Genomic DNA, 26,060 nt, shown 5'->3' with positions numbered 1-26,060 from the left:
TTGAGGGCTGCATGGTGACAAGAGCATCACTCAATGAATGTGTTTCTCCCTCTAACTCACATTAACACATTATATCAGCCCCTGGGCCTCAATTTCCCCACTTAGAATGTGAAAAAAAGTGTAGTGAATGGTCTCCGAAGTTTGCTTTGCCTCTACAAGTCTTTAAAGTGCTAAGACTTAACTTAATCCACAAGTTACCTATGACCCCACCCAAAGGAGAGAGGAAGGCTACAGAATGAAAGCCCTTCCAGATACTTGTCACTGTCATTCTCTATCCTGTGGAGCCTGAAGTGTCCATGTTCAGGGACTTGTCTTGTAGAACTGCAATAAGTATAACACATTACTGAATGTGTGTTTTATTTCTAAATTCTAACCATATACGCATCTCAATTTAACCCTTTTAAAACCCTGTTATCTTATATTTTTATTTTATTCTGCCAGAAAGGACAAGTTAATCTTTTTGCCCCAGTTTGGCAAGACTTTTTATTTATATTTTGCTGACGAAGAAGCTGAGGTGCTGATTTGCCCAAGTTAGAGTTAGCATATTTGGCAGATAAAGATACAGAATACCCACTGATATTTTAATTTTATGTAAAAAACAGATTGCTTTTTAACATAAGTATGTCCCATGAAGTATTTGAAAATTTTTGCTGTTAAAGAACTATTCATCTTTTACCAGGAATTCAAATTTAACTGGGTGTCCTATATTTTATATAACAACTAAATGGCAACCCACTCCAGTACTCTTGCCTGGAAACTCCCATGGACTGAGGAGCCTGGTAGGCTGCAGTCCACGGGGTCGCTAAGGGTCGGACATGACTGAGTGACTTCACTTTCACTTTTCACTTTCATGCATTGGAGAAGGAAATGGCAACCCACTCTAGTGTTCTTGCCTGGAGAATCCCAGGGATGGGGGAGCCTGGTGGGCTACCATCTATGGGGTCGCACAGAGTCGGACACGACTGAAGCGACTTAGCAGCAGCAGCAGCAGCCTAAGTGCTTTGGAACTAATGTATCATGAATATGTGTATATATATCATGAATATATATATATATATACACATACACATCATAAAATGTGTTGCTAAACTCTTACCAAGTGTTTACATCAGTCCTCCAGCCCCAAGGTGCCATAACATATAAAGTTTTTTTACCCATTAGGAGCTTTTCATTGACAACACTTTCAAAGGCGTGAATTCTCTTTTATTTACTAGTGTTAGGCGCTCAGTCATGTCTGACTATTTGCAACCCCATGCACTGTAGCCTGCCAGACTCTTCTGCCCATGAAATTCTCCAGGCAAGAATGCTGGAGTGGGTTGCCATTCCCTTCTTTAGGAGATCTTCCCAACCCAGGGATCGAACCCAGGTCTCCCACACTGCAGGCAGACTCTTTACTGTCTGAACCACCAGGGAAATATATTTATTTACTAAGATCTTTACTTATATATCACCTTCTGTACCCACTTAATCTAAAATTGCAGACCCTGCCTCCAACACTTCCTTTACCCCTTCTTTGCTTTAATTTTCTTCTTTGGTTCTCACTTCTGTCTAACATGCTAACATATTTACTTATTTTTTCATTTATTGTCTACTTTCCCTGCTAGAAATATAGGTTCTTAGGAGCAGAGGCATCTTAGATTTCCTGTTCACTTCTGTATCCCCCACAACAGTAGGAGATAAATTAAAGGGACTCAATAAATATTTGTGGAATAAATGAGTGATGCCTGAGAGGCTGTTCAGGACCTTATATTGTTCAATGTAATATCTATTGTTCTTACAATCATACAGAATCTCAAAGCTTGTCACCAAATTGGAGCTTTGAATGTGGCATAAATGTTTGTAATCTTAATATTAGCCCCCCATCATAAGGTGAGTAAAAGGTCAGCAGGTCAGGGTTTAAGAGTTATCTCCAGACCTAGTGTAATTTAATCTGCCCCCTAGCATGTTTTTTATAGCTAGATGTTTGTCACCCCAGGTGTCATTTATTAAGATCCCAGATATGATTGAGTGAATACCTAGAATAGTCCAGTAACAAAATGGTACTGCAGGCTGAGAGCACAGGCTCTGTGTCCATGGGATCTGGGTCTGTATCTGCAGATCTAGGTGCCTCCAGGGCAGGCTCCTGAAAAAGCCTAAGCTTCAGATGTGAAGTGGAGACCCTGGTAGCGTCTATATTGCTCGTATAGATGTGGCAATTGAATGGTCAGCTCTTCTGGCTGTGCTGGGGCCCTCAGCCCATGGCACTACAGCCCTTTGGGTCATGTGTTCTTCCCCACTACTGTATCTTAACTCTATCCCCAAGCCTGAGGTCGGATTTTCTTATGGCTCCCTTGGTTGCTGACAAAGAACTGAAGTCACCTTTATGGGTTACTCTCTGTGTTGAGTGTCTTTTTTTTTTTTTCCCCCCAATAAGACAAGAATCCTCAGAAGAATGAAGAAAATCTTCTGCTCTTACATTTGACTTTACACAGTGACAGCTGCCTGTAATAAAATAGTAAAGGAGAAAAAAATAAAAGAAATGAGAATACAAAAGTGGCAAATTAAGGTTGTATGGGCTCGTGGTTGGGGAAAAGCAATGAGGCAGACAAATATGATCAAATTTAAAGGGCTCAGTGGGATTTGGGAAATTAGCATAAGTACACACTAGTAATGCTAACTTGGAGCAATGGCATCATGAAACAAACATTTGTCAGCCTTTTTGAGTCTTTTTATAAATTTCTCCTTGAGCCATGTTATAAAATTTAGAATGTGCCCAAGAGCAAACAAATATCCATATACTTAAGCATAATTTGCATATTCAACTTATTGAGTAATGACACTATACAGTGCATGCATTCAAAACAGAAAAGTTACCAAGTAGCAAACCCAATGGAAAAAAAAAATAATACAAAAGCTGTGATCATTCCTTTTTGTTTCCTTTTTTCCTAGTGTAGTGGTGATCTTATTTTGTATGATTCCTCTTTTCATTTCTCATTTGCTTTTTGTATTTCCTTCATATCATATATTAAAGCCCAGGAATGATGTTTTCCCTCTTCAGAATCAAGAAATGTCAATTAAAATAAAAATGAGTTACCTTTTTTTTTTTTACTTAAGAGGTAAGCAAAGATGAAAAAGACTGATAATACCCAATGTTGATGATATGACAAGTGGGGCCTTTCATACTTTTATAGTTATGAGTGTTAATTTTTGTTACTTTTTGAAGGAGAATTTTATGATACAATTCAAAAGCTTTAAAATAGACAGAAAATTTGTTCATCATTTAAGCTAATAGCTTTAAATTAAATTTATCCTAATCAAAAATTGGAAAAGATTTTGGATATTAAATTGCATATACTCATAACTATATGCACATATCCTAAATGACACATTATTTACCAGGTGGTTCTAGTGGTAAAGAATCCATCTGCCAATGCCAGAGACAAAAGAGATGCAGGTTTAATAACTGGATTGGGAAGATTCCCTGGAGTAGGAAATGGCAACCCGCTCCAATATTCTTGCCTGGGAGGTCCCATGGACAGAGGAGCCTGGTAGGCTACAGTCCATGAGATCACAAAGAGTCAGACATGATTGAGTAACTGAGCACATTTATAATGTCATAAAACTGGAAACAAGTATCCAAAAATAAGAGATTACTTACATTACTTGTGATACCAACCAATGTAGTATTGTACAGCCATAAATATGACATAGGTGTATACTACATAAATGTTATGTTGTATTCCACATAAATATATGGGAAGATGCTAATAATACAAAAAGTAAGTTATAATGGCAAACATATCATGAGCCATTATTTTTTTAATGTATATTATATACACAGAAAAGCATCTGAAAATATATGAAGCAAGATATTATATCTGGGTGTGGACATTCTTCCATTTCTTTATTTTCTTCTCCTTGAATATCTGTATTTTATACAGTACAACAGTGAATATATATTTTTAATCAGAAAGAGGGAAAAAAGGAAACATTTTGCCACCAGTTCGTTTAGTCATTTACTCTGGGGAGAAAGTCAGATATTGCTGCACTTTCATTGATTAGTGATTGGTGAATATTCAGACCACTTGGGAGTTGAGAGCATTTTCATCAAATAAAAACTAGAGAAGAAAAGATGAGACTGATGAGCACAGCAATAGGAACAGCTCTGGTATCTCAAAAGCCAAGAGTATTATGGTACTTGCTCTTCGCTTTCTCTTCCTTGATCAAAATTTGATAAAGCTCACCTTCAATAGATGATTTTCAAACATTTTTAATTGGTCAGGATGTAGTACCAGATAAGTCAGTTACAGAACCAAGTTTTCAGTAAGGTTATGCTCAGTAGGCTGTGGAAATACACCAAGGCCCTCCAACTCTGCCCCAAGTGGGAGAGGTGGCCGGGGTGGGGATGGGGCAGGAAAGACTCTTCAGAGGAGCCAACATCAGAGCTAAAGGGTAAGGATGCAATGGCCAGGTGGTCAAGGGAGAAAACGACATTGCAGATAAAAGCACAGAAATATGAATACAACCCTGGGGAGATTTAGCATGTGCTTGGCAAATATTTATTGTGATGGTGGTGAATAGAAAACAACATAGCATTCTAGAAATCTTAACTTTCCAGTTTTTATAATAAACATGCATTAACTTATACACTTTGGGTGCCTTCCAACTTTATAATTTGTGTTCTTAAAACATTATCCTCCAATCTTCTGTGCTTTCAAAGCTATTTAAATAAATGTAAGCAGTAAGAATATGAAATGACACCTAGCTGATATAATTCAGGAAAGAGTTAATACATAGTTGATACAGTGTTGGTAGATTCAGATCTGGATATTATTTCACATTTATATCCTCAGCCCTTTGAATGTTCAGCCCTTTGAATGTTCACTTTCCATATAAGAACTAAACAAGAATTCTTGAGTTGCCATTTGGGTTCAGCCTATAGCCAGCTCATATAGAAGCCTTATTAGCACTCAGGTTAGCATGGGATCTTTTACAAAGGGCACTGTCCTCTTCTCTGATACCATCCCTTAGATGTCTTAATTTATCTTCAGAACTTGAACTTACTGAAACCATTTCTCAAGGTGTTTATGTTTTCTATTATCTTTCATAGTAATAACTTCCAGAAGGAAAATTGTTTGACTTATTTGTCTGAAGCTTGCCTCCCTCAAGATTCATGGATCTCCTACTGCGTTAAAATATCTTAGTCTGAGCATAACTTTGGCAGGGTGGATTGATTGCTGCTTCTTAGAAAAAAGAAATTGACCTGCTCATATTAAAAACTCCATATACAAAAGTTTTTTGTTTTTTTTTTTTCAGAGTTATCAAAGAGGCAGGAACAAATTTGCTTGGTTATGCTGATTAGCCTTTCTCCCAGGGCTACCAAGTAAGACAAGAGTTTCCAGGAACTATTCCCAAACCTGAAGACAGTAGGAAGCTAAGAAAAATCTACCCACAATGAATAACTGCAATCTTATTCAGAGATTGCAGAAATTAAGGTTATTCAACCTTAATTTCAAAATAAGCTGCTTTAAAATAGAATATGCTTGTAAATGAATGACTAATTGTTTCATTAGTGAACAACTAGTGGGTTTCTCAGTTCTAGAAACCATTCTACATTATAATTGATAAAAGATAAGACACAATCTTGCAAGTTTTATCAAAATTAACAAAAACTGCACAAAGAAATTTAAATGAAATCTAGAAAACGGCAAGTCAAAGGGTAGCCACCATGTCTCTATTCCTGTCTAAGAAAAAAGTGACTGATTCTAACCCTAAAGTTGAAAAAGACCAGTTATAAGACCAGCCTGATTGGTCAGATCCTCGAAGAGCACCCTGCTTCCTTTGTTTTCCTTCTGATGTGTAATTTGGTCTGCAGAGTATAACAACGAACTAGTCAAGGGGAAAGTTTGGTCCAGATTATTGTACTCAATGTAAAGTCACACAATAGCATTCTACTTTTCAAATATGACTCTTTTGAGTTTGATTAGTACAACTCAGCTCCCAAAAATACATTACCCCTCAAAGAACTGGCAGTCTAGTTTCTGAAGGCTGCAAAGCTGAGACCCAGTTTTGGACCAAGGTGACTTCACCTAGTGCTGCCAGCCCAGCATGACAAAGCCAGCTGGCCTCATGGATCTTTGGTGCACAACGAGATGCTGTGGCATTCTCAGCAGCCATGTGCTCGAGAGCCAGCCTTCACTCTGCCTCTCATCCGGTTGCACTGGGATTGGTTTAAGAAAAGAGAATCAGATTTGAGTTTGTTTGGGGGGCTTATTCAAGGGAGAGACTGAGCAGAAGGGTTTTCAATGGTGACAGAGTTTTCATCTCCCCAAGAACCCACAATTCAATGAATTGACTGCAGTAAAGCAGCGGAGTGGCCAAGCCCTTGAGGCAATCTGCTTGAGACTTCAGTCATGGCTTCTGAGAGGATACAGGAGCCCTGGAAATATGCAGTGGATCATTTCCAGAGAGACAACTACCTCCTATTCACCACCCTTTGATAACCAAATGGACTGCTTCTGTCATTTAGCGTCAGATTCCTAACAGAGGCTGAGAACAATATGTTATTTCAAAAAATTTCTCCTACAGGTTCAAAATAATACCATGCTTTAAAAGAAATAATTTGTTATTTCTAATCTAATACCAATCAAAATTTCCTAGTTGTTTGAAGAATTGTCCTTCATACCTATTTGTCCAAGTCGGGATCTAATGTAGGACATTACATTATATCAAGTTGTTATGTCCCCTAAATCTCTATTAATATATAAAACTCCCCTTTTTCATGACACTGATTTGTTGAAAGAATGAACCAGTTATCCCATAAAATAACTCATCTTCTATATTTGCCTGCTTGATCTTTTGCAGTCCTAGTTTTCCCCCTCTATACTGTGTGTTTTAGATAAACACATTAGATCTAAAAGCTTTGATTAAAGTTAAGTTTTTAACTAAAGGAAAAAATATAAGTATCCTGGGTGATGTTGAATATTTCATATTGTCTCACATCACAAGACAGTGTTGTGTGGGCATTAATGGTGCTAAGATTGGCACTGAATTGAGGTGGTATAAATATCCAATATGCAGTTCCCTTACCCTCCTTGTGACCTAAAGAAGGAATCTGTATGGTCGTGCTTTGGCACCATATTGCACGTCCTATTCACCATCAACCATTTGTCTAACATTTTATCAGCAATTGATAATTTGTATCTGAACCAGTAATTTCCCCTTGGAGTCTCCTTTTTATGTAGGCAGATTTTATGCTGCACTGTTTACTAGTTATGACATTTAGACAAGTCATTAGCTTGATAGTGAAAATTGCTCAGTTGTGTCCGACTCTTTGTGACCCCATGGACTATACAGTCCATGGAATTCTTCAGGCCAGAATGCTGGAGTGGGTAGCCTTTCCCTTCTCTAGGGAATCTTCCCAACCCAGGGATTGAGCCCTGGTCTCTCGCATTGCAGGTGGATTCTTTACCAGCTGAACCACCAGGGAGTCATTGGCTTCTTGATCCTTAATTCCCTCACCTGTAAAATGGGTATAAAAATAGAACTAATCTACATGGTTGTTGGAAGTATTAGATGAGATAACCGTGTATCCATGCTTTGACCATGGTCTGGTGGCATGTATGCAGGCAATAAGTATTGACTGTGTTTTGGTGATGACAACTTGCAAAGTGTTATCCATTTGCTGCCAGGCTCAAGTCCCTGAGGCAAATGACAAGATATCTGATAAAACTGCTGCAAAAGAGTTGAGGCAGTTATAGACTTTTGAAGAAAAGTGACTTATATCCTTTTTTTTTCTTTTAAGGCAAATTGGAATTTGTTTCAAATAAGAGCTGCTCAGATTAGTGTTTTCTAAGATGTGTTATAAGAACTAGGGCCTCAACATGCCCCAGTGAAAGGAGGCTTCCATTGTCAGGATAATGTCTGGGAAATGCTGCCTGTTCTCTCCTACTCTTGAGGTTTCATTGTGCATATTATTAAGTTAAAGATTCTGGAAATCTTCTTAGGAAAGAAACCTGCTTAACTTTGTTTAATCAAGTATTTTCTAATCTGTATGCCTTCGGACACTACCCATCCTACCTTTGCCTTTTAAAACCAAGTAACGCATGTAAAAATTATATTGAGATGCATTAGATCCTCCCAAAAGTTTGAATGACAAGATAGTCAAACTGATGAGCCAACCCTCAGTGTATTGTTGGAAGGTATATGCACTGACTTTTGGGTCCTGAAAATCCTTGCAAAATAGAGGAGTTAAAAGGTTTCATTCTTTTGTTGAGGCAGGAAAGGCAGAAATTGGAGACCCCGTGGTAATTCAACAGCCAAATTCTCTTCCTTAGGTTTTCTCCAGAGCCCACCAGGACTCCTGGAAGACCTGAATCCACCTCTCTATAGGTGTCTCACTGCCCCTGGGACCTGCCTAAGCTGACAGGAATGAGTTCCATGGGCCCAAGGGCATAGGGGTGTCATTCTTCAGAGGAAAAGCAGGGTATTTGGAGTCAGACTAACAGGGGTCAGTGTCTTAGCTCTGCTAGGTATGTGCCATGATCCCTGGACAGACCTCTTACCCTCTCTGTTCTACAGTTTCTTCATCTATATAATACAGGCAATTAAAGTACTTAGCTCAAATGGTTGTGAAATCCTTATTAGATATATAAACACATTTTTTAAAAATGAAAACTATATAAATGCTAGTTAATTTAATTTTAATGTAAAGGGTATTCTTCATGGTCCATATTTTGGAAGTCCACTAGTCATCCTTTTATTCATTCAACTTGTGAAATATTTATTGAGCACTTATAGTGTACTAGGTACAGGGTTAAGTGCTGATACAGAATACATAATAAAGCAGACCGTGTCCCTACCTTCTTGGAATCTAACATTCCATAGTGGGAGACATATGACAAACAAGTATATACACAAATAAATATCTTAGCATAGTCGCCTCTCCATAGATATTGATGTGATATTTTTAGATGGGTATATTGCTTATAACCTGGAGTAGGAAATGGCCACCTACTCCTGTATTCTTGCCTGAAAAATTCCATGACGAGAAGCCTGGCAGGCTACAGTCCATAGGGTTGCAAAGAGTCGGATATGACTGAATACTTACATACATCGCTTATAATCTATATATAGATGTATTTTGAAGGTAATACTAATGAACTATTCACAGAAATTCAGAAAATGAAACGCTCAGCTTAAATAAACAATAAGATTTTTAATATAGAACTAGGAGAGTCCTTAGGAATAGCTTATTTCAATCCCCTCATTTTATAGATGAAGAAAACTAGAACCCAGAATACCATAGAAATTTACCCAATCGAATGTGTGTAAATGTCCATGCCTGTGTGTATGTGTAAGAGAGACAGAGACACCCAGAGAGAGAGGATGGATTTTGAAGCAGGACTTAGATATCCAGACTTCCCTTCACCTAATCAGTGCTTTCCACACTCCTGGCTTCCGTCTGGAAGGAATTGTAAGAGCCGGTTTTAGCAATGAGTGAGTTATAATCATCACACTCTTAAACATTAAAAAAAAATAATTTCTACTGTTTTTTGGCTGTAATGTGCAGCATACGAGATCTTCATTCCCCAATTAGGAATCTAACCCATGCCCCCTGCAGTGGAAGTGCAGAGTCTCAACCACTGGACTGCCAAGGAAGTCCCTCCTCACACTTTTATACCATGTGTTCCAATTTCTGGATTTTTTATACAAGTTGATTTTTCCAAACTTTGCTCCATGAAACATTAGTGTTTAAATAGATTTTAATTATCACTTTTTAAATTTCTTGCTCAAAGTAGTTTAGGGAACTGAATTCTGCCCCCCCAGCACACCCCATTTTAGAAACCCTTAAATGCATATTGTGATTGTGAAAGATCATTCTGCAGTAAGGAAACCTCTTAAACTACACACATCTTAGCATTCCCCAAACTTATTTGACTACAGGATCTATTTTGAATTATTTAACAATGTGATTCAGGTGCTGGATTGGAAGTTCAGCCTTAGCATCATGGTTGGCTACTTGGTAATGTTTGTGAACACCCAGTAGTAAAGTAGATTAGATCACACAACTTTAAAGAGGGCAGTTTCTTGGGTCTTAGGATCTCAGGCCGACTGTGGGTGTATGAGCAGCACCTAATAGGATACATTTCCTTAAGCTGACCATGTCCTTCTAACCAAGGATTGGAATGGAAAGCAATAGATGCTTAATGAGAGTTTGTTCTGATCCATCTTTGGAGGAAAGCAATCCTCTGTAAGTTTTTTTTTTAATTATAATTTTCAAGCCTTCTAAAAATATTATTATTATAATTATTATTATATTTTTATTTTTAGGCATTCACGAGCCCAGAGTTCTTCCAAAGGGTGTGATGTCTTCGCAGGACACTCAAATAAGGTAGCTGGACATCCTTGACTCTGAAGTAACTGTCTATCCTTATTACAGACTCGTCCAAGTCTGTGGTCATGGTACCTGTCTGTGGCTGCTTGGTCGAGCCATCCAGACATGAACTGTTAGTGATATTTTGAAGGCTTTGAGACAAAAGCCCAGCTTGCTTAAGAATTTTGGTTTAGCAGAGAGGCAGGGAGGTACAGCGAAGAGAGAATCAAAAGCCTGGAAATTTGCTGCTGAGAATAAATGCTAGCTGATCCCCGAGGTGGTTTGTCTGTGCACTCCACTCTCTACAGATGTTAGAGCCTCTTTTTGAGTAAGGACCCGAGGTTCTTTGGTAGCACTTTGATATCCTGCTCGAATTCAATATGTGAAATGGAGGCGTCTCTCTGTGACTTGGAGCCCACAGCAGGCTTTGAAGTCTGATCCAATTTTTGCTGCCTACTATTTGATGTTGAAAGGATGAAATGAAGAAAATGTACAGTTTTTGCCAGTAACTCTGCTGAGCATATGTAAGATTAAAAAAACAAAATCCTTTGGATGATGTACTTAGAAATGTTAAGTAGATTAATACCTTCCTATAGGTTTTCTTTTTTCTTTCTCAGGGATAAAAATTAAGTATAGGAGAAAATCAGCACAAGCTGTTTTTTATATGGACTATAATTAATTTATGAGGGGGCTAGGTTGGCTTGTTCAGAGGAAGAAATAAATGGATGAGGCAAAGGTGTTGAGACTTTGCAGCTAATTGCCCCAAGGAGAGGACCTCCACTCAATTCTACTGTAAGGCATGAGCAACTCACCACATGACCCCAATATACTTAAACTTTTCCCTAGTATGATTGAAGTTCAGGGTCCCTTAGTTAAATGGAAGCCAAGTTCTTAAGGCTGCCTCATCAGAGGATAAAAATAATAATTATTTTACTGGGTCTTTCTGAAGCACTCAGTTTCTGGGACTGATTCTCTGTCTTCTCAGATATGCCATGCTGCTCCAGATTGCCCAGGACTAAGGCCCTCGAGGGGAGCCCCTGCAAAATCTGGTAAGAAGAACATTTTGAATTGCAAGCTATTTCTACTATTTGCATGCTTGTGTACTTTTTAATGAGTTGTTTAGACAGGACTGTGTAGAAGGTAGTACTCTGATACTAGTATGGGCTAATGTTAGCAGAATATTCAGATATGGAAAGCCTTAAAGACTGGAAACAAAACTTTCATTAAAAGTAGCAGTTTACTACCTACCTGTGCCACTTAAGTTTACTTTTTCTGAAGGAAAAAAATGAATATCCAAGACCATACTTTTCCCTTTACTTGTAAGAAGCCTAAATTAAGAAACTCCTTTAAAACTTTCTTGTGCTCACTTCAACAGCACATACATAGATTAGCATGGCCCCTGCGCAAGGATGGCATGCAAATTTGCAAAGCATCCCATATTTTTTTAAAAAAAAACTTTATTTTCTTAAAGGGAAGATAGACAACTGACCAGCTGTCTGTGAAGCAAATAGTTCAGAGTCAAAATCTAGGGCTTGGTAAAGAATATGGATTTAGAGACTAGTTCTTCCCTTTTGGCAACATGGCTATTCTTTTAGCAAGAATACAAACATCTTGCTACACTCATGGAAAATGGTATTTTTTGCCCCCTTTCTAAATTCTTGCTACAGAATATGGTAAAAGTCATTTTGGGGTGTTATGAGTGGCTATAATCAATACTTCTGGAAGATAAACTAGAAGCAAGATCATAAGAAATATTTATGAACCAGAAAATACTAAACACATTTTTGCTCATTCCCAAGGAAGAAATCTTTTCAACTTGAAGTACTAAGAAACTACTGTACATTTACTGTTGACCTCATTTATTTTTCTGCAATATGTAGTAGTTTCTTAGATTTCTCAAAGTTTCTTCTTAGTCTATTTTTCAGTGACAAAATGGTAAAATATGAAGTGGAAAATGTGTAATATATGTGTTAGGACCTTTAGTCCATATGAAACTTAAACTCTTCAAGAGAGATGAGAGAGGATTAGTGTATTATAGCAGAACCTTTTAAATGAACATGCAGAAAATAATAAATCTGTCCAATGGACTAATTTCCTCACAGCCAGATAATATTCAGGAATAAGGCCACAATGAGGTAAGGGTAAGAGTGGTGCAAAAATGAAAACTGAGGAAAAAGATCGTGTGGTGGAATAGAATCTGTTATGCAAGAATTTGGTTGGCATTTTTCACTATCCAAACACATAATCTCTACCTTTTAATTTGTATGTTTAGACCATTTACATCTAATGTGACTGTTGACATATTTTGGTTTATATCAGTCATCTTGCTATTTGTTTTCCATTTGTTCCATCTGGTCTTTGTTCTCTTCTAGCATTCTAACTTTAAAATACATGTAAAAAGAAAATTTTAAAGCATGATTGAATAGCCAAAGGCACAGATTCTGCCTTTGGAGTCAGATCTGCCTGGATGCAAATCTCTGCTTTCCTGTTACATAGTTTTATGTAACAATTCCTTACCTCAGTACTTACACGTGTAAGATGAGGGAAATGGTAATTCATAGTCAAAAGATTGTATTGAGGATTAAATAAGCTAGTAGAAGTAAAGGGCACAGCATGGTGTCTGGCTCATCATAACGGTACACTGTTATGTCAGATGTTGCAATGGTACTTATGCTATTGACATTATACAAATGCAAAGTTAAGTATGAAAAATGGGTTGAGAAATAAAGTTCTTATTTTGAGGAATCAAGTTTTGGTGGTATCATTTAAGAGGAGTACAAATATATTGCATTTTGAATTAACTACTGAAGAGACATGTTGGATTATAATCATCTTTCCCTGTCTTTAGATAAGTGTGTCTGGAAAAGTCAAACTTATTAATAAGTTGCTGCAAATGTTCATGTGTACTTCCTGTCACAATTGCTCCTTCCTTCCCATCTAGAGGTTTCTCTGCTGGGTTTGCCACCATCACCATGACTTCTTAAACTCTTGTAAACTGTATCCTAAGTGGTCTTCCTGCTTCTTTTCCTCTCTCAACTTGCCTCATGCATGGATATCTGAGGAGCTCTTCTAAAGCATTCCCTGATCATAACTTTCTCTTCTACCATAATCTCCAGTGGCTCCCTGTTGTTCTAGCATCAACTTTAAGCTTCTTGGCACAACGTACAAGGCTGTCTCTGTTCTAGCTCTTCCTGTCTTCCTTTCTAGCTCTGTCTTCACTGATCTCTCTCCCTCATTTTGTGCTTTGGAATACCAGACTACTCTCTATCCTCCATGCATGCCACTGTGTTCTTTCTCTACTCTGTGATTTTGTTCATGCTGTTGCCTCTGCCTCACTGTTCATTCTCAAAGTCCCTTCCATTCTTCAGAGTCCACCATGGCTCCCTCTGAGCGCTTTGACTTTCCTTTAGTACTTATCACATCCTTCCTTGTATTACAGTTATTTTCATGCATCCACTAGATTTTAAACTCTCTAGAACCATGTCTTTTCATTTCTGAATTCTGTCCTTGTAAACTAGCCTAGGTCCCCAAATTGAATTCTTAAGCATTCACAACTGTGACAGGATATAGTGGAAGCAAGAATGAAATGAAACTCAAGTAAATGAGTCAGAGATGTTTTAAACTGTACTTCTAAAAATCCTGGAACAAAATAAAGGTCTCTTGTGCCGTGCTTAGTCGCTCAGTCATGTCTGACTCTTTGTGACCCCATGGACAGTGCCCCGCCAGACTCCTCTGTCCATGGTCTCTTAACACCCCCAAATAGGTATAGCATACCAGTGGAACAAGTTTAAAAGATCCAAGCCATTTCATTTTGTTGTTGTTGTTCTGAACATGGGGAGAGGGAAGGAAGGTTTGGACACGAAAAAGCATTTTATAAATCAGATTCCTCTTGACCTTAGAAGCCAACAAAGATGGCTGAAGAACAAAAGATTTCCAGTTTTATTTATGTGTTCACAATGATAAACTGCAGAAATGAGTGTATTTACTCTGTAAGAGACATTTTAGCCGGTTATACCTTTGTGTTTAATTCATTGCCTTAAATGATCCATTATTGCAAACCATGATTCTATAGAAGCCTGAGAATATTATGACCTTTTCAGTTTTAAGAAAACACTAACATCCGACAAGCTTGCCTTCTAACTTTCAGTGAGTACTAACTTCATTGTTTTATAAAGAGATCTGAGGGAGGTGAGGGTAGGGGAAAGCAGGGAATAAATCTAAAGTTACTTAATCAGGCCAGCTTTGCTCAGAACAGCCAGGCAAAAAAATGTCCAAATGTGGGGCTTGGACAAATGCTATCTTCAGTCAGTTAGTCAGGGAGTCTCAGAAATTTCCTCCATTGATCATTTGAGCCTTATATTTTTCACATGGGACAGGAAAGCACAGTATATCGAGGAAGTACACAACCTGAATCACTTTGCCACTAATCCAAGCAGAAGTTATTTAATTGGGCTGACAGGCATATATACAAACCTGATTTGCCTTTACTCAGTTCAGTTGCTCAGTTGCATCTGGCTCTTTGCAACACCATGGACTGCAGCAGTCCTTAACTATGTAAAAGTTTATTCTTCAGGCATTTGTTCTTCTCTTTATTTCTTCAGCAAACAATTATTAACACTTACTAAGTGCCATGAACTTTCCCGGGCCAGTGCTTCTCAAACTATTTTTAAGAAGACCAAATTGGGAAAAAAAAAAAGACCAAATTGGAACTGGATGTTTTAATTTCCAAGTTGCACAATCTGATATTTTTGTAAAATACACTGAAATGAATTGCTAGGTAAATAATCACACATTTAGGTGTTGTGTCAGTATCAAATTGATTTATACTTTTCTAAATTTCTTACTCTAGCTTAAACTACTCTAAATTTCTTCAGTGATCTAGTTGAGACCAGAGGCAAGAGTCAGCCTGCAGACCACACTTCATGGGCACTGTTCTGGTCATGTGTGATGCATCAAGGAACGAACAACACAGTCAAAAAGTCCTTGCTTCATGATGCTACATTCTAGCAAAGGGACAATAAACAATAAGCATAATCCTAAATCAGTTGTGTGGGATGTTAGAAAGGTGAAGTGTTATAAAGGAGAAAATACAGCAAGGGAGATTGGGGGTGGCCAAAGCGTGGAGGACGAGGATGGAGAATGGTTTACTTTTAAACAGGGTGGTCAGAGAACACTGCACAGAGAAGGCTTGAAGGTGGTAAGCTCATTAGCCACGTGGATGTCTAGGAGAAAAGCGTTATAGGCAGAGGGAACAGCTGAGGCAAATGCCCTGAGGAGAGAGTGTGGAATACATGAGTAGTAGAAGGAAACCTGGGTGACTGGAGCTGAGAGAGCAAGAAAGAGAATCATAGAAGGTAAGGAGCCAGGTGATACACGTCCTACCAAACCCTGAGAATCTGGTTAAAAAGAATGTTCTGATTCAGCAGGTCTGGGTGGCTCCTGAGATTCTGCAGTGTTAAAGAGCTTCTAGGAGGTGCCATGGTGTTGACCCAAGGTCTACATTTTGAGTAGCAAGGGTATAAACTCAGTGAAATGGGAACGACTGGTTTGAGGATAGATGATAGGCATCATCAGTGAATGAGATATTCTATTAAGTTACATATTCCAGACAGCTGAAACTTTCTAATACCATGACTCCGCTTTCATACTGAGTGCATTGGACACAGTTCTCCGTATTCACAATGTCTTGAGACATGATGATTAGCAACAGTTGTTCACAGTGGCGCTAATGCAGAGATTCTTGGAGATCACTGTGAAATGGGACCACCTCGTGTGCTCAGTCACTCAGTCGTGTCCAACTCTTTGCGACCCTATGGACTGTAGCCCACCAGGCTCCTCTGTCCATGGAATTTTTCAGGCAAGCATACTGGAGTGGGTTGCTGTTTCCTTCCCCGGGGGATCTTCCTGACCTAGAGATAGAATCTTAGTCTCCTGTGTCTCCTGCATTGGCGGGTAGATTCTTTACCACTGAGCCATCTACCCTTAAATGAAATGATCCTCAACTGTTATGATTTCTAGTTAATGTACCTGCTTATTTTAACTTTCTTCTCTCTCTCAACACAAAGCTGTTATTTCCTGCTATTGCTAATGTGCTCATTTTTTATAACATACCTTCCTTTTGCCTTCTCTCTTTTTTTCCTTGTTGTGGTATAAAAACCAAATTTTAATTGTTTTTTCTACATTTTAACAAAGGGAATCTGAGTGGGGAATGTGGGGAAATCCCAATGAAAGAAAGAAAGGGAACTGCCACAAATGTAGTAAGTACTGACTTTGGGCACATGCTAGGTGTTTTACCTGTATTTTCTTAAAGTATACAAGTTTAAGTTTGTGACCTGCTTATTTAAGGGCATTCATTGGCAGCCCCTGGGTTTCCTGTGATACCTCACTGACATTAGGTAGTCCTGCCCTTGGTTATTTTCTTGTCTACAAGTAGTATAAATTATTCATATTTCTTTTGGAAGGTAAAAAAAGTCATTGCATTTGCTAAGAGTAACTTTAGCTATATGGCTTTTTAAAATGGAGTCTAGTACATTTTTAGGGAGCCAGGGAGGAGGTAGTATTGTTGTAGCCTCCCAAGGGGGCTGCTTCTGGCAACTTGCAGTGTCAGGGTGTGGTAGAGTCCCCACCAAAGAGGCTTTAGAATTCAATGATCTGGTTCTATATCGTCTTCAGATTTGCTGAGCAAATCATACACATTTTCTTTCACCCACTGCTTCTCTAATGCCATCTACTCTGTTATTTTCCTTTGCCTTTCTCACTGCTCATTACTAAATTTTATTGGTCTTGGCAGAAGTTCAACTATCAGAAAGCAAACTTTGTGTTTTTATCCTTGGAACCCCAAATCATTAGGGTGACCAAACGTCTCAATTTTCTTGGGACTGAAGGTTTTCCAAGATGTGGATTTTTTGGAATTGTCCCAGGCAAACTAGGACAAGTTGGTCACCCTATAATATTATTGGAAGTTGAACTTAACTGGTGAAAACTAATTTTTTAACTAGATCATTGTATCAGGCAAAACTGAGCCTTAGATTTATGCTACAGAATCAGCTCACACTGCTGCCTGTGTTTGGAAGGGGATGCAAGCAGCTTGCCAAACCACAACCACTGTGATCGTAAAGGGCTCAGATGTCACCCATTTGACAGGGAGAGCATGTTCCTACAACAGAGACTCAAAAGCAACATAATCCCTGTTGGGAAAGCACATGGAAGCCAGACCCTATGGAGGCAAGGCTACTGGGCCTCCCTGTCCCACACCCAGTGCCATGACAGAAAACCACATACAAGACTTGGAGACCACTAATAATCTCTCAAGCCTCGAATCCCTGCTCTTTTTGACTCCCATAAGGCTGATCCATCTTTTCTTCTTGGGTGCCACAGAATTCACCATAAACTCTCATCATGAAGCCTCAGTCTCAGGACTTTTCTCAGTGCAATAGTGAAGGTACTATTGGTGTGGAATTCTTAACCTTTAGTGTGGGAGGTAATCTCTTTCTTAAAGGATCCTTTCTAAACTGGTGATTCTCAGACTTCAGTAAGTGTTAGTATCACCCAGAGTGATAGTTCAAATGCAGATTACTGGTCCATTCCATAGTTTCCAATTTTGTGTGGGGTACAGGAGAGGAGGGATTTGCATTTTTATCACATTCCCAGGTTACACAATGCTACCCTTTGAGAACCACATCCCCTATCTCTATGATATTATATTGAATCAGAAAAAGTAAACTTTATATAGATCCCTTTCTATTCTTTCACTTAACAAACACTTATTGAGCACTTACTGTATACCAAACACAGGCCAGGCAGTGAAATAAGACACTTAAGAGACAAATGCAATTATAACAGCTTGGTCTTTGCAGCTGTCATTTTCCAAAGCAAGTTTGGTAACATACTGAGTGTCCATATTTATCTCAAGTGGTCTCATTGAATTGTCAGGAAGTTGTCCAGAACAAAGTTACAGTTACTTGTCACTTTGCTGTAGAGGAGGATGAGAGGAGTGTCCCAGACTTTTAAAAGTGTCTCAATTTATAAAATTATTAGGAATTACTGCCTTTAAAAGATTTTTCTCTTTTATAAACTCTACTACCTCTGCCAGCCTCCCATAAGGCAAAATTGCTCCAAACTCTACCAGATCTGAATATTTGCATGTATCTCTAATACATATGTCATTGCCATAAAGTTTGTGTCCTGGCTTTTTGCAAAAGAACTGAAGGCATGAGGGCAGATAAACGGAAGTAAAAACGGGAGGGATTATAGTTCTCTTAATCCCAAATTTGATTTTTAACCTAGTGCCATTTATGTTAATCACACACCTTTCCTTTAAAAGACTTTCCTCATTCTTGCCAGATCTTGTCTGGGTGTTGAGTTTGGTTTTGTCTTGCTTAACTGCATAATTTTGGAGAATGCAGAGTGCTTGGGTCATCAGTTGCTGTTCATGGCAGTTTACGCCGACCGAGGCCTCTGTGCAAAATTGTGGCTTTCTATAGGAACTGTGCAGGATATCTAGCAAGAGGCAAAGATTCCTTGACAGACCATTTCCCCTGAAATTTGGGGGTGATGATGATAAGGAAGAAAGGATGCAGTCCACATAGGTTGGCACCATCCACCCCTCAGCCAACTGAGTTGGCGAGATTCTGTCTCCATTGAAGGAGTTGAGGCTAGAGGGGAAAGTGGCTGCCCTTTGAGGGCTGATGGGTAGAAGATATGGAGGTCATTTGTCACCCACAGTTCTTATGGTCATGTATCTCAGGAAAGCCCTGTGAGAGCATGTTCTCATTCCTGCAGCTCACTAAAGCATGTTGCAAAGTTGGATAGTTTTTGGACATTATTTCTGCTTAGATTGTTACTGTAAATGTATCTGAGGAGGATCAGCAGGAACTTTTCTGGTGCTTTCCTGAGTGCATTAGGTCAGGATGCACTCTTTGCCGATCCCAAGTTAGGTTCTGGCATTGACCCAGGACATCAGGAGCACAGCTGCCAAACAAACAGGGCGGGGAGGGGTGGGGAGAGTGAGTCAAGTTAAGGTGTTTGGCTTCCAGAATTGGATGTTGATGGCGTGGCTATAAAATGTGCCAAGAGGAATTTTTATTTTTACATTCTTTTCTTACTTCATGTATTTCAAACAGCATAAACTCATTGTTAACCTTGGCTGGCTCCTTTGTTTCATTTTAAAGGATTCTTTTCAACTTTAAAATGAAACACACAGTTGTGTAGTAGGAAGGGAGTGATTTTTCTTCTATTTTACTTTTGTTTGTTTTCCAAGACTGGGAGTAATAAATTTTATTAGTTTTTTTAAATTAATAGTTTTCTCTAGTAGTTTTGGGTTTTTAGAAAAATTGAGTGCAAAGCAGCAAGTTCCCATTTACTCTCCTCACCTTTCCCTCTCTTCCCATTTTCCCCTATTATTAACATCTTGCATTAGAGTGACTTGTTTGCTACAATGATGAGCCAGTATTGATATATTATTATTAACAAAGTCCATAATTTACATGACAGTTCATTGTTTGCATTGTACAGTCTATGAGTTTTAAAAAATATATAATGATATGTATCTACCATTGCAGTATCAAACAGAATAGTTTTATTTGCCTAATAATCCCTTGTGCTCCATCTATTCATCCCTCTCTCTCTTACCTTAAGTTCCTGGCAACTATTAATTTTGGCTTCCCTGATAGCTCAGTTGGTAAAGAATCTGCCTGCAATGGAGAAGACCCCAGTTCAATTCCTGGGTCAGGAAGATTCCCTGAAGAAGAGAAAGGCTACCCACTCCAGTATTCTGGCCTAGAGAAATCCAAGGACTGTATAGTCCAAGGGGTCACAAAGAATTGGAAGCAACTTTCACTTTCACAGAGTTTTGCCATTTCCAGAATGTCGTATACTTGGAATCAGACAGTATTTAGCCTTTCCGTATTGATTTCTTTCCATTCAGTTCAGTCGCTCAGTCATATCAAACTCTTTGTGAACCTATGAACTGCAGCACACCAGGCCTCCCTGTCCATCACCAACTCCCGGAGTCCACCCAAACCCATGTCCACTGAGTTGGTGATGCCATCCAACCATCTCATCCTCTGTCGTCCCCTTCTCCTCCTGTCCTCAATCTTTCCCAGCATCAGAGTCTTTTCAAATGAGTCAGCTCTTCGCATCAGGTGGCCAAAGTATTGGAGTTTCAACTTCAACATCAGGCTTTCCAATGAATATTCAGGACTGACTTCCTTTAGGATGGACTGATTTCATCTCCTTGCAGTCCAAGGGACTCTCAAGAGTCTTCTCCAACACCACAGTTCAAAAGCATCAATTCTTCTGCATTCAGCTTTCTTTATAGTCCAACTCTCACATCCATACATGACCATTGGAAAAACCATAGCCTTGACTAGATGGACCTTTGTTGACAAAGTAATGTCTCTGCTTTTCAATATGCTGACTAGGTTGGTCATAACTTTCCTTCCAAGGAGTAAGCGTCTTTTAATTTCATGGCTGCAGTCACCATCTGCAGTGATTTTGGAGCCCAGAAAAATAGAGTCAGCCACTGTTTCCCCATCTGTTTGCCATGAAGTGATGGGACCAGATGCCATGATCTTAGTTTTCTGAATGTTGAGCTTTAAGCCAACTTTTTCACTCTCCTCTTTTACTTTCATCAAGAGGCCCTTTAGTTCTTCTTCACCTTCTGCCATAAGGGTGATGTCATCTGCATATCTGAGGTTATTGATATTTCTCCCAGCAATCTTGATTCCAGCTTGTACTTCCTCCAGCCCAGCGTTTCTCATGATGTACTCTGCATATAAGTTAAATAAGCAGGGTGACAATATACAGCCTTGACGTACTCCTTTTCCTACATGGAACCAGTCTGTTATTCCATGTCCAGTTCTAACTGTTGCTTCCTGACCTGCATACAGGTTTTTGAAGAGGCAGTTCAGGTGGTCTGGTATTCCCATCTCTTTCAGAATTTTCCACAGTTCATTGTGATCCACACAGTCAAAGGCTTTGTCGTAGTCAATAAAGCAGAAATAGATGTTTTTCTGGAACTCTCTTACTTTTTCGATGATCCATCGGATGTTGGCAGCTTGATCTCTGGTACCTCTGCCTTTTCTAAAACCAGCTTCAACATCTGAAAGTTCACAGTTTACGTACTGTTGAAGCCTGGCTTGGAGAATTTTGAGCATTACTTTGCTAGCATGTGAGATGAGTGCAATTGTGCGGTAGTTTGAGCATTCTTTGACATTGCCTTTCTTTGGGATTGGAATGAAAACTGACCTTTTCCAGTCCTGTGGCCACTGCTGAGTTTTCCAAATTTACAGGCATATTGAGTGCAACACTTTCACATTAGCAATATGTATTTAAGGTTCCTCCATGTCTTTACGTGGCTTGACAGTTTATTTCTTTTTATTGCTGAAAATAATCTGTTATATGGATGTATCACAGTTTGTTCATCCATTCACCTACTGAAGGATGTCTTGGTTGCTTCCAGGTTTTGGCAATTATGAATAAAGCTGTTATAAACATTTTTTACAGGTTTTTATGTGGACATAAGTTTTTCAAGTCCTTTGTGTAAATACCAAAATCTATGATTGCTAGATTATATGGTAAGAGTGTATGTTTAGTTTTATAAGAAACTGCCAAATTGTCTTCCAAAGTGCCTGCACCATTTTGCATTCCTACCAGTAGTGAATGAGAGTTCCTGTTGTTCTTCATCCTTACCAGCATTTGGTGTTGTCAGTGTTCTGGCTTTTTGCCGTTTAAATAGGTATGTAGTGGTATCTCATTGTTGTTTTAATTTCTGTTTCCCTGATGTGGAACATCTTTTCATATGCTATTTGCTATCTGTATAACTTCTTTGGTGAAGTGTCTGCTCAGATCTTTTGCCCATTTTTAAACTGTGCTGTTTGCTTTCTTATTTGAGGGTATAAGAGTTCTTTGGATATTTCAGTACCAGTCCTTTGTGAGATATGTGTTCTGCAAATATTTCTCTTGGTCTGGAGCTTGTCTTTTCATTCTCTTAGCAGTGTATTTTGTAGAGCAGTAACAAATTTTTTATGCATGTAATCAAGGAGAAAAATTTTTTTAAATAAACCTGACTCTCAGCATAGTACCTACTCCCTATCCAAGAAAATGAAACAGTCTAAGAGGAACAAGGTGATTGGTTGTTCAGTAGTTGAGCATGTAAGGACCATGACATGAGTATGTTCCTTAAATTAAACGTAATCAATTCTAAGTGTTACAGGGAGGCAATAAAGACATAGTCCAAAATTACATAAGCAGGGGCGGAGGAGGGGGAGGCGGCGTGGAGGGAATCTGTGGTTATATGACTGTGTGCAGAACCATGGTAAGGTTTTTCTCTCTTTTCATTTTTATCTGACTCTTTTTTTTTTTTTTTTATAAATTTATTTATTTTAGTTGGGGGCTAATTACTTTACAATATTGTAATAGTTTTTGCCATACATTGACAAGAATCAGCCATGGGTTTACATGTGTTCCCCTTCCCGGACCCCCCACCCACCTCCCTCCCCCTCTCATCCTTCTGGATCATCCCATTGCCCCGGCCCTGAGCCCTTGTCACATGCATCGAACATGGAATGTTGCTCTGTTTCACATATGACAATACACATGTCTCAATGCCATTCTCCCAGAACGTCCCACCCTCACCTTCTCCCTCAGAGTCCATAAAATTGTTCCATGCATCTGTGTCTCTTATTCTGTCTCGCATATAGGGTTATCGTTACCATCTTTCAGATTCCATATATATGCATTAGTATGCTGTATTGTTGTTTTTCTTTCTGGCTTACTTCACTCTGTATAATGGGCTCCAGTTTCATCCATCTCAGTAGAACCGGTTCAAATGTATTTTTTTTAATGGCTGAGTAATATTCCATTGTGTATATGTACCACAGCTTCCTTATCCATTCATCTGCTGATGGACATCTAGGTTGCTTCCATGTCCTGGCTATTGTAAACAGTGCTGCGATGAACATTGGGGTACACGCGTCTCTTTCAATTCTGGTTTCCTCGGTGTATATGCCCAGCAGTGGGATTGCTGGGTCATATGGCAGTTCTATTCCCAGTTTTTTAAGGAATCTCCACACTCTTCTCCATAGTGGCTGTACTAGTTTGCATTCCCACCAACAGTGTAAGAGGGTTCCCTTTTCTCCACACCCTCTCCAGCATTTATTGCTTGTAGACTTTTGGATAGCAGCCATTCTGACTGGTGTGAAATGATACCTCATTGTGGTTTTGATTTGCATTTCTCTAATAATGAGTGATGTTGAGCATCTTTTCATGTGTTTGTTAGCCATCTGTATGTCTTCTTTGGAGAAATGTCTGTTTAGTTCTTTGGCCCATTTTTTGATTGGGTCGTTTATTTTTCGGGAATTCAGCTGCAGAAGTTGCTTGTATATTTTTGAGATTAATTGTTTGTCTGTTGCTTCATTTGCTATTATTTTCTCCCATTCTGAAGGCTGTCTTTTCACCTTGTTTATAGTTTCCTTTGTTGTGCAAAAGCTTTTAATTTTAATTAGGTCCCATTTGTTTATTTTTGCTTTTTATTTCCAATATTCTGGGAGGTGGGTCATGGAGGATCCTGCTGTGATTTATGTCGGAGAGTGTTTTGCCTATGTTTTCCTCTAGGAGTTTTATTGTTTCTGGTCTTACGTTTAGATCTTTAATCCATTTTGAGTTTATTTTTGTGTACGGTGTTAGGAAGCGTTCTAGTTTCATTCTTCTACAAGTGGTTGACCAGTTTTCCCAGCACCACTTGTTAAAGAGATTGTCTTTTCTCCATTGTATATTCTTGCCTCCTTTGTCGAAGATAAGGTGTCCATATGTGCGTGGGTTTATCTCTGGGCTTTCTATTTTGTTCCATTGATCTATATTTCTATCTTTGTGCCAGTACCATACTGTCTTGATGACTGTGGCTTTGTAGTAGAGCCTGAAGTCAGGTAGGTTGATTCCTCCAGTTCCATTCTTCTTCCTCAAGATTGCTTTGGCTATTCGAGGTTTCTTATATTTCCATACAAATTGTGAGATGATTTGTTCTAGTTCTGTGAAAAATACCATTGGTAGCTTGATAGGGATTGCATTGAATCTGTAGATTGCTTTGGGTAGAATACTCATTTTCACTATATTAATTCTTCCAATCCATGAACACGGTATATTTCTCCATCTGTTTGTGTCCTCTTTGATTTCTTTCATCAGTGTTTTATAGTTTTCTATATATAAGTCTTTTGTTTCTTTAGGTAGATATATTCCTAAGTATTTTATTCTTTTTGATGCAATGGTGAATGGTATTGTTTCCTTAATTTCTCTTTCTGTTTTCTCATTATTGGAGTATAGGAATGCAAGGGATTTCTGTGTGTTAATTTTATATCCTGCAACTTTACTATATTCATTGATCAACTCTAGTAATTTTCTAGTAGATTCTTTAGGGTTTTCTATGTAGAGGATCATGTCATCTGCAAACAGTGAGAGTTTTACTTCTTCTTTTCCTATCTGTATTCCTTTTATTTCTTTTTCAGCTCTGATTGCTGTGGCCAAAACTTCCAAAACTATGTTGAATAGTAGTGGTGAAAGTGGGCATCCTTGCCTTGTTCCTGACTTTAGGGGAAATGCTTTCAATTTTTCACCATTGAGGATAATGTTTGCTGTGGGTGTGTCATATATAGCTTTTATTATGTTGAGATATGTTCCTTCTATTCCTGCTTTCTGGAGGGTTTTAATCATAAATGGATGCTGAATTTTGTCAAAGGCTTTTTCTGCATCTATTGAGATAACCATATGGTTTTTTTCTTTCAATTTGTTAATGTGGTGTATTACATTGATTGATTTGCGGATGTTAAAAAAACCTTGCATTCCTGGGATAAAGCCCACTTGGTCATGATGTATGATCTTTTTAATATGATGTTGGATTCTGTTTGCTAGAATTTTATTAAGGATTTTTGCATCTATGTTCATCAGTGATATTGGCCTGTAGTTTTCCTTTTTTGTGACATCTTTGTCTAGTTTTGGAATTAGGGTGATGGTGGCCTCATAGAATGAGTTTGGAAGTTTACCATCTTCTGCAATTTTCTGGAAGAGTTTGAGTAGGATAGGTGTTAGCTCTTCTCTAAATTTTTGGTAGAATTCCGCTGTGAAGCCGTCTGGTCCTGGGCTTTTGTTTGCTGGAAGATTTCTGATTACAGTTTCGATTTCCGTGCTTGTGATGGGTCTGTTAAGATCTTCTATTTCTTCCTGGTTCAGTTTTGGAAAGTTATACTTTTCTAAGAATTTGTCCATTTCTTCCAAGTTGTCCATTTTATTGGCATATAGCTGTTGGTAGTAGTCTCTTATGATCCTTTGTATTTCTGTGGAATCTGTTGTGATCTCTCCATTTTCATTTCTAATTTTGTTGATCTGATTCTTCTCCCTTTGTTTCTTGATGAGTCTGGCTAATGGCTTATCAATTTTGTTTATCTTCTCGAAAAACCAGCTTTTAGTTTTGTTGATTTTTGCTATGGTCTCTTTTGTTTCTTTTGCATTTATTTCTGCCCTAATTTTTAAGATTTCTTTCCTTCTACTGACCCTGGGGTTTTTCATTTCTTCCTTCTCTAGTTGCTTTAGGTGTAGAGTTAGTTGATTTATTTGATTTTTTTCTTGTTTCTTGAGGTACGCCTGTATTGCTATGAACCTTCCCCTTAGTATTGCTTTTACAGTGTCCCATAGGTTTTGGGTTGTTGTGTTTTCA

General features: G+C 38.5%; 1 protein-coding gene and 1 pseudogene across 20 annotated transcripts in view; both read left to right on the top strand.

Annotated features, from left to right (window-relative positions):
* MYO3B (myosin IIIB) overlaps positions 1 to 26,060 on the top strand; it is a 442,575-nt gene that overhangs the window by 285,007 nt on the left and 131,508 nt on the right. For all 20 annotated transcript variants that reach the window (XR_014079013.1, XR_014079014.1, XM_081577876.1 and 17 more), the window contains 2 exons: positions 10,312 to 10,372; positions 11,340 to 11,403. Coding sequence is in view for 18 of the 20 variants with exons in the window: in XM_081577876.1 (XP_081434002.1) it covers positions 10,312 to 10,372; positions 11,340 to 11,403 (125 nt within the window). In the remaining 2 variants the exon portion in view is untranslated. The remainder of the gene's footprint in view (positions 1 to 10,311; positions 10,373 to 11,339; positions 11,404 to 26,060) is intronic.
* On the top strand, positions 11,714 to 11,798 carry LOC145543935 (U6 spliceosomal RNA; annotated as a pseudogene).

Source organism: Giraffa tippelskirchi, chromosome 3 (genome assembly GCF_054371585.1).
Source record: "Giraffa tippelskirchi isolate mGirTip1 chromosome 3, T2T-mGirTip1v1.2.pri, whole genome shotgun sequence".
Classification (NCBI taxonomy): domain Eukaryota; kingdom Metazoa; phylum Chordata; class Mammalia; order Artiodactyla; family Giraffidae; genus Giraffa; species Giraffa tippelskirchi.
Note: the sequence above shows the minus strand (reverse complement) of the source record. Positions and strands in the feature narration are given on the sequence as shown.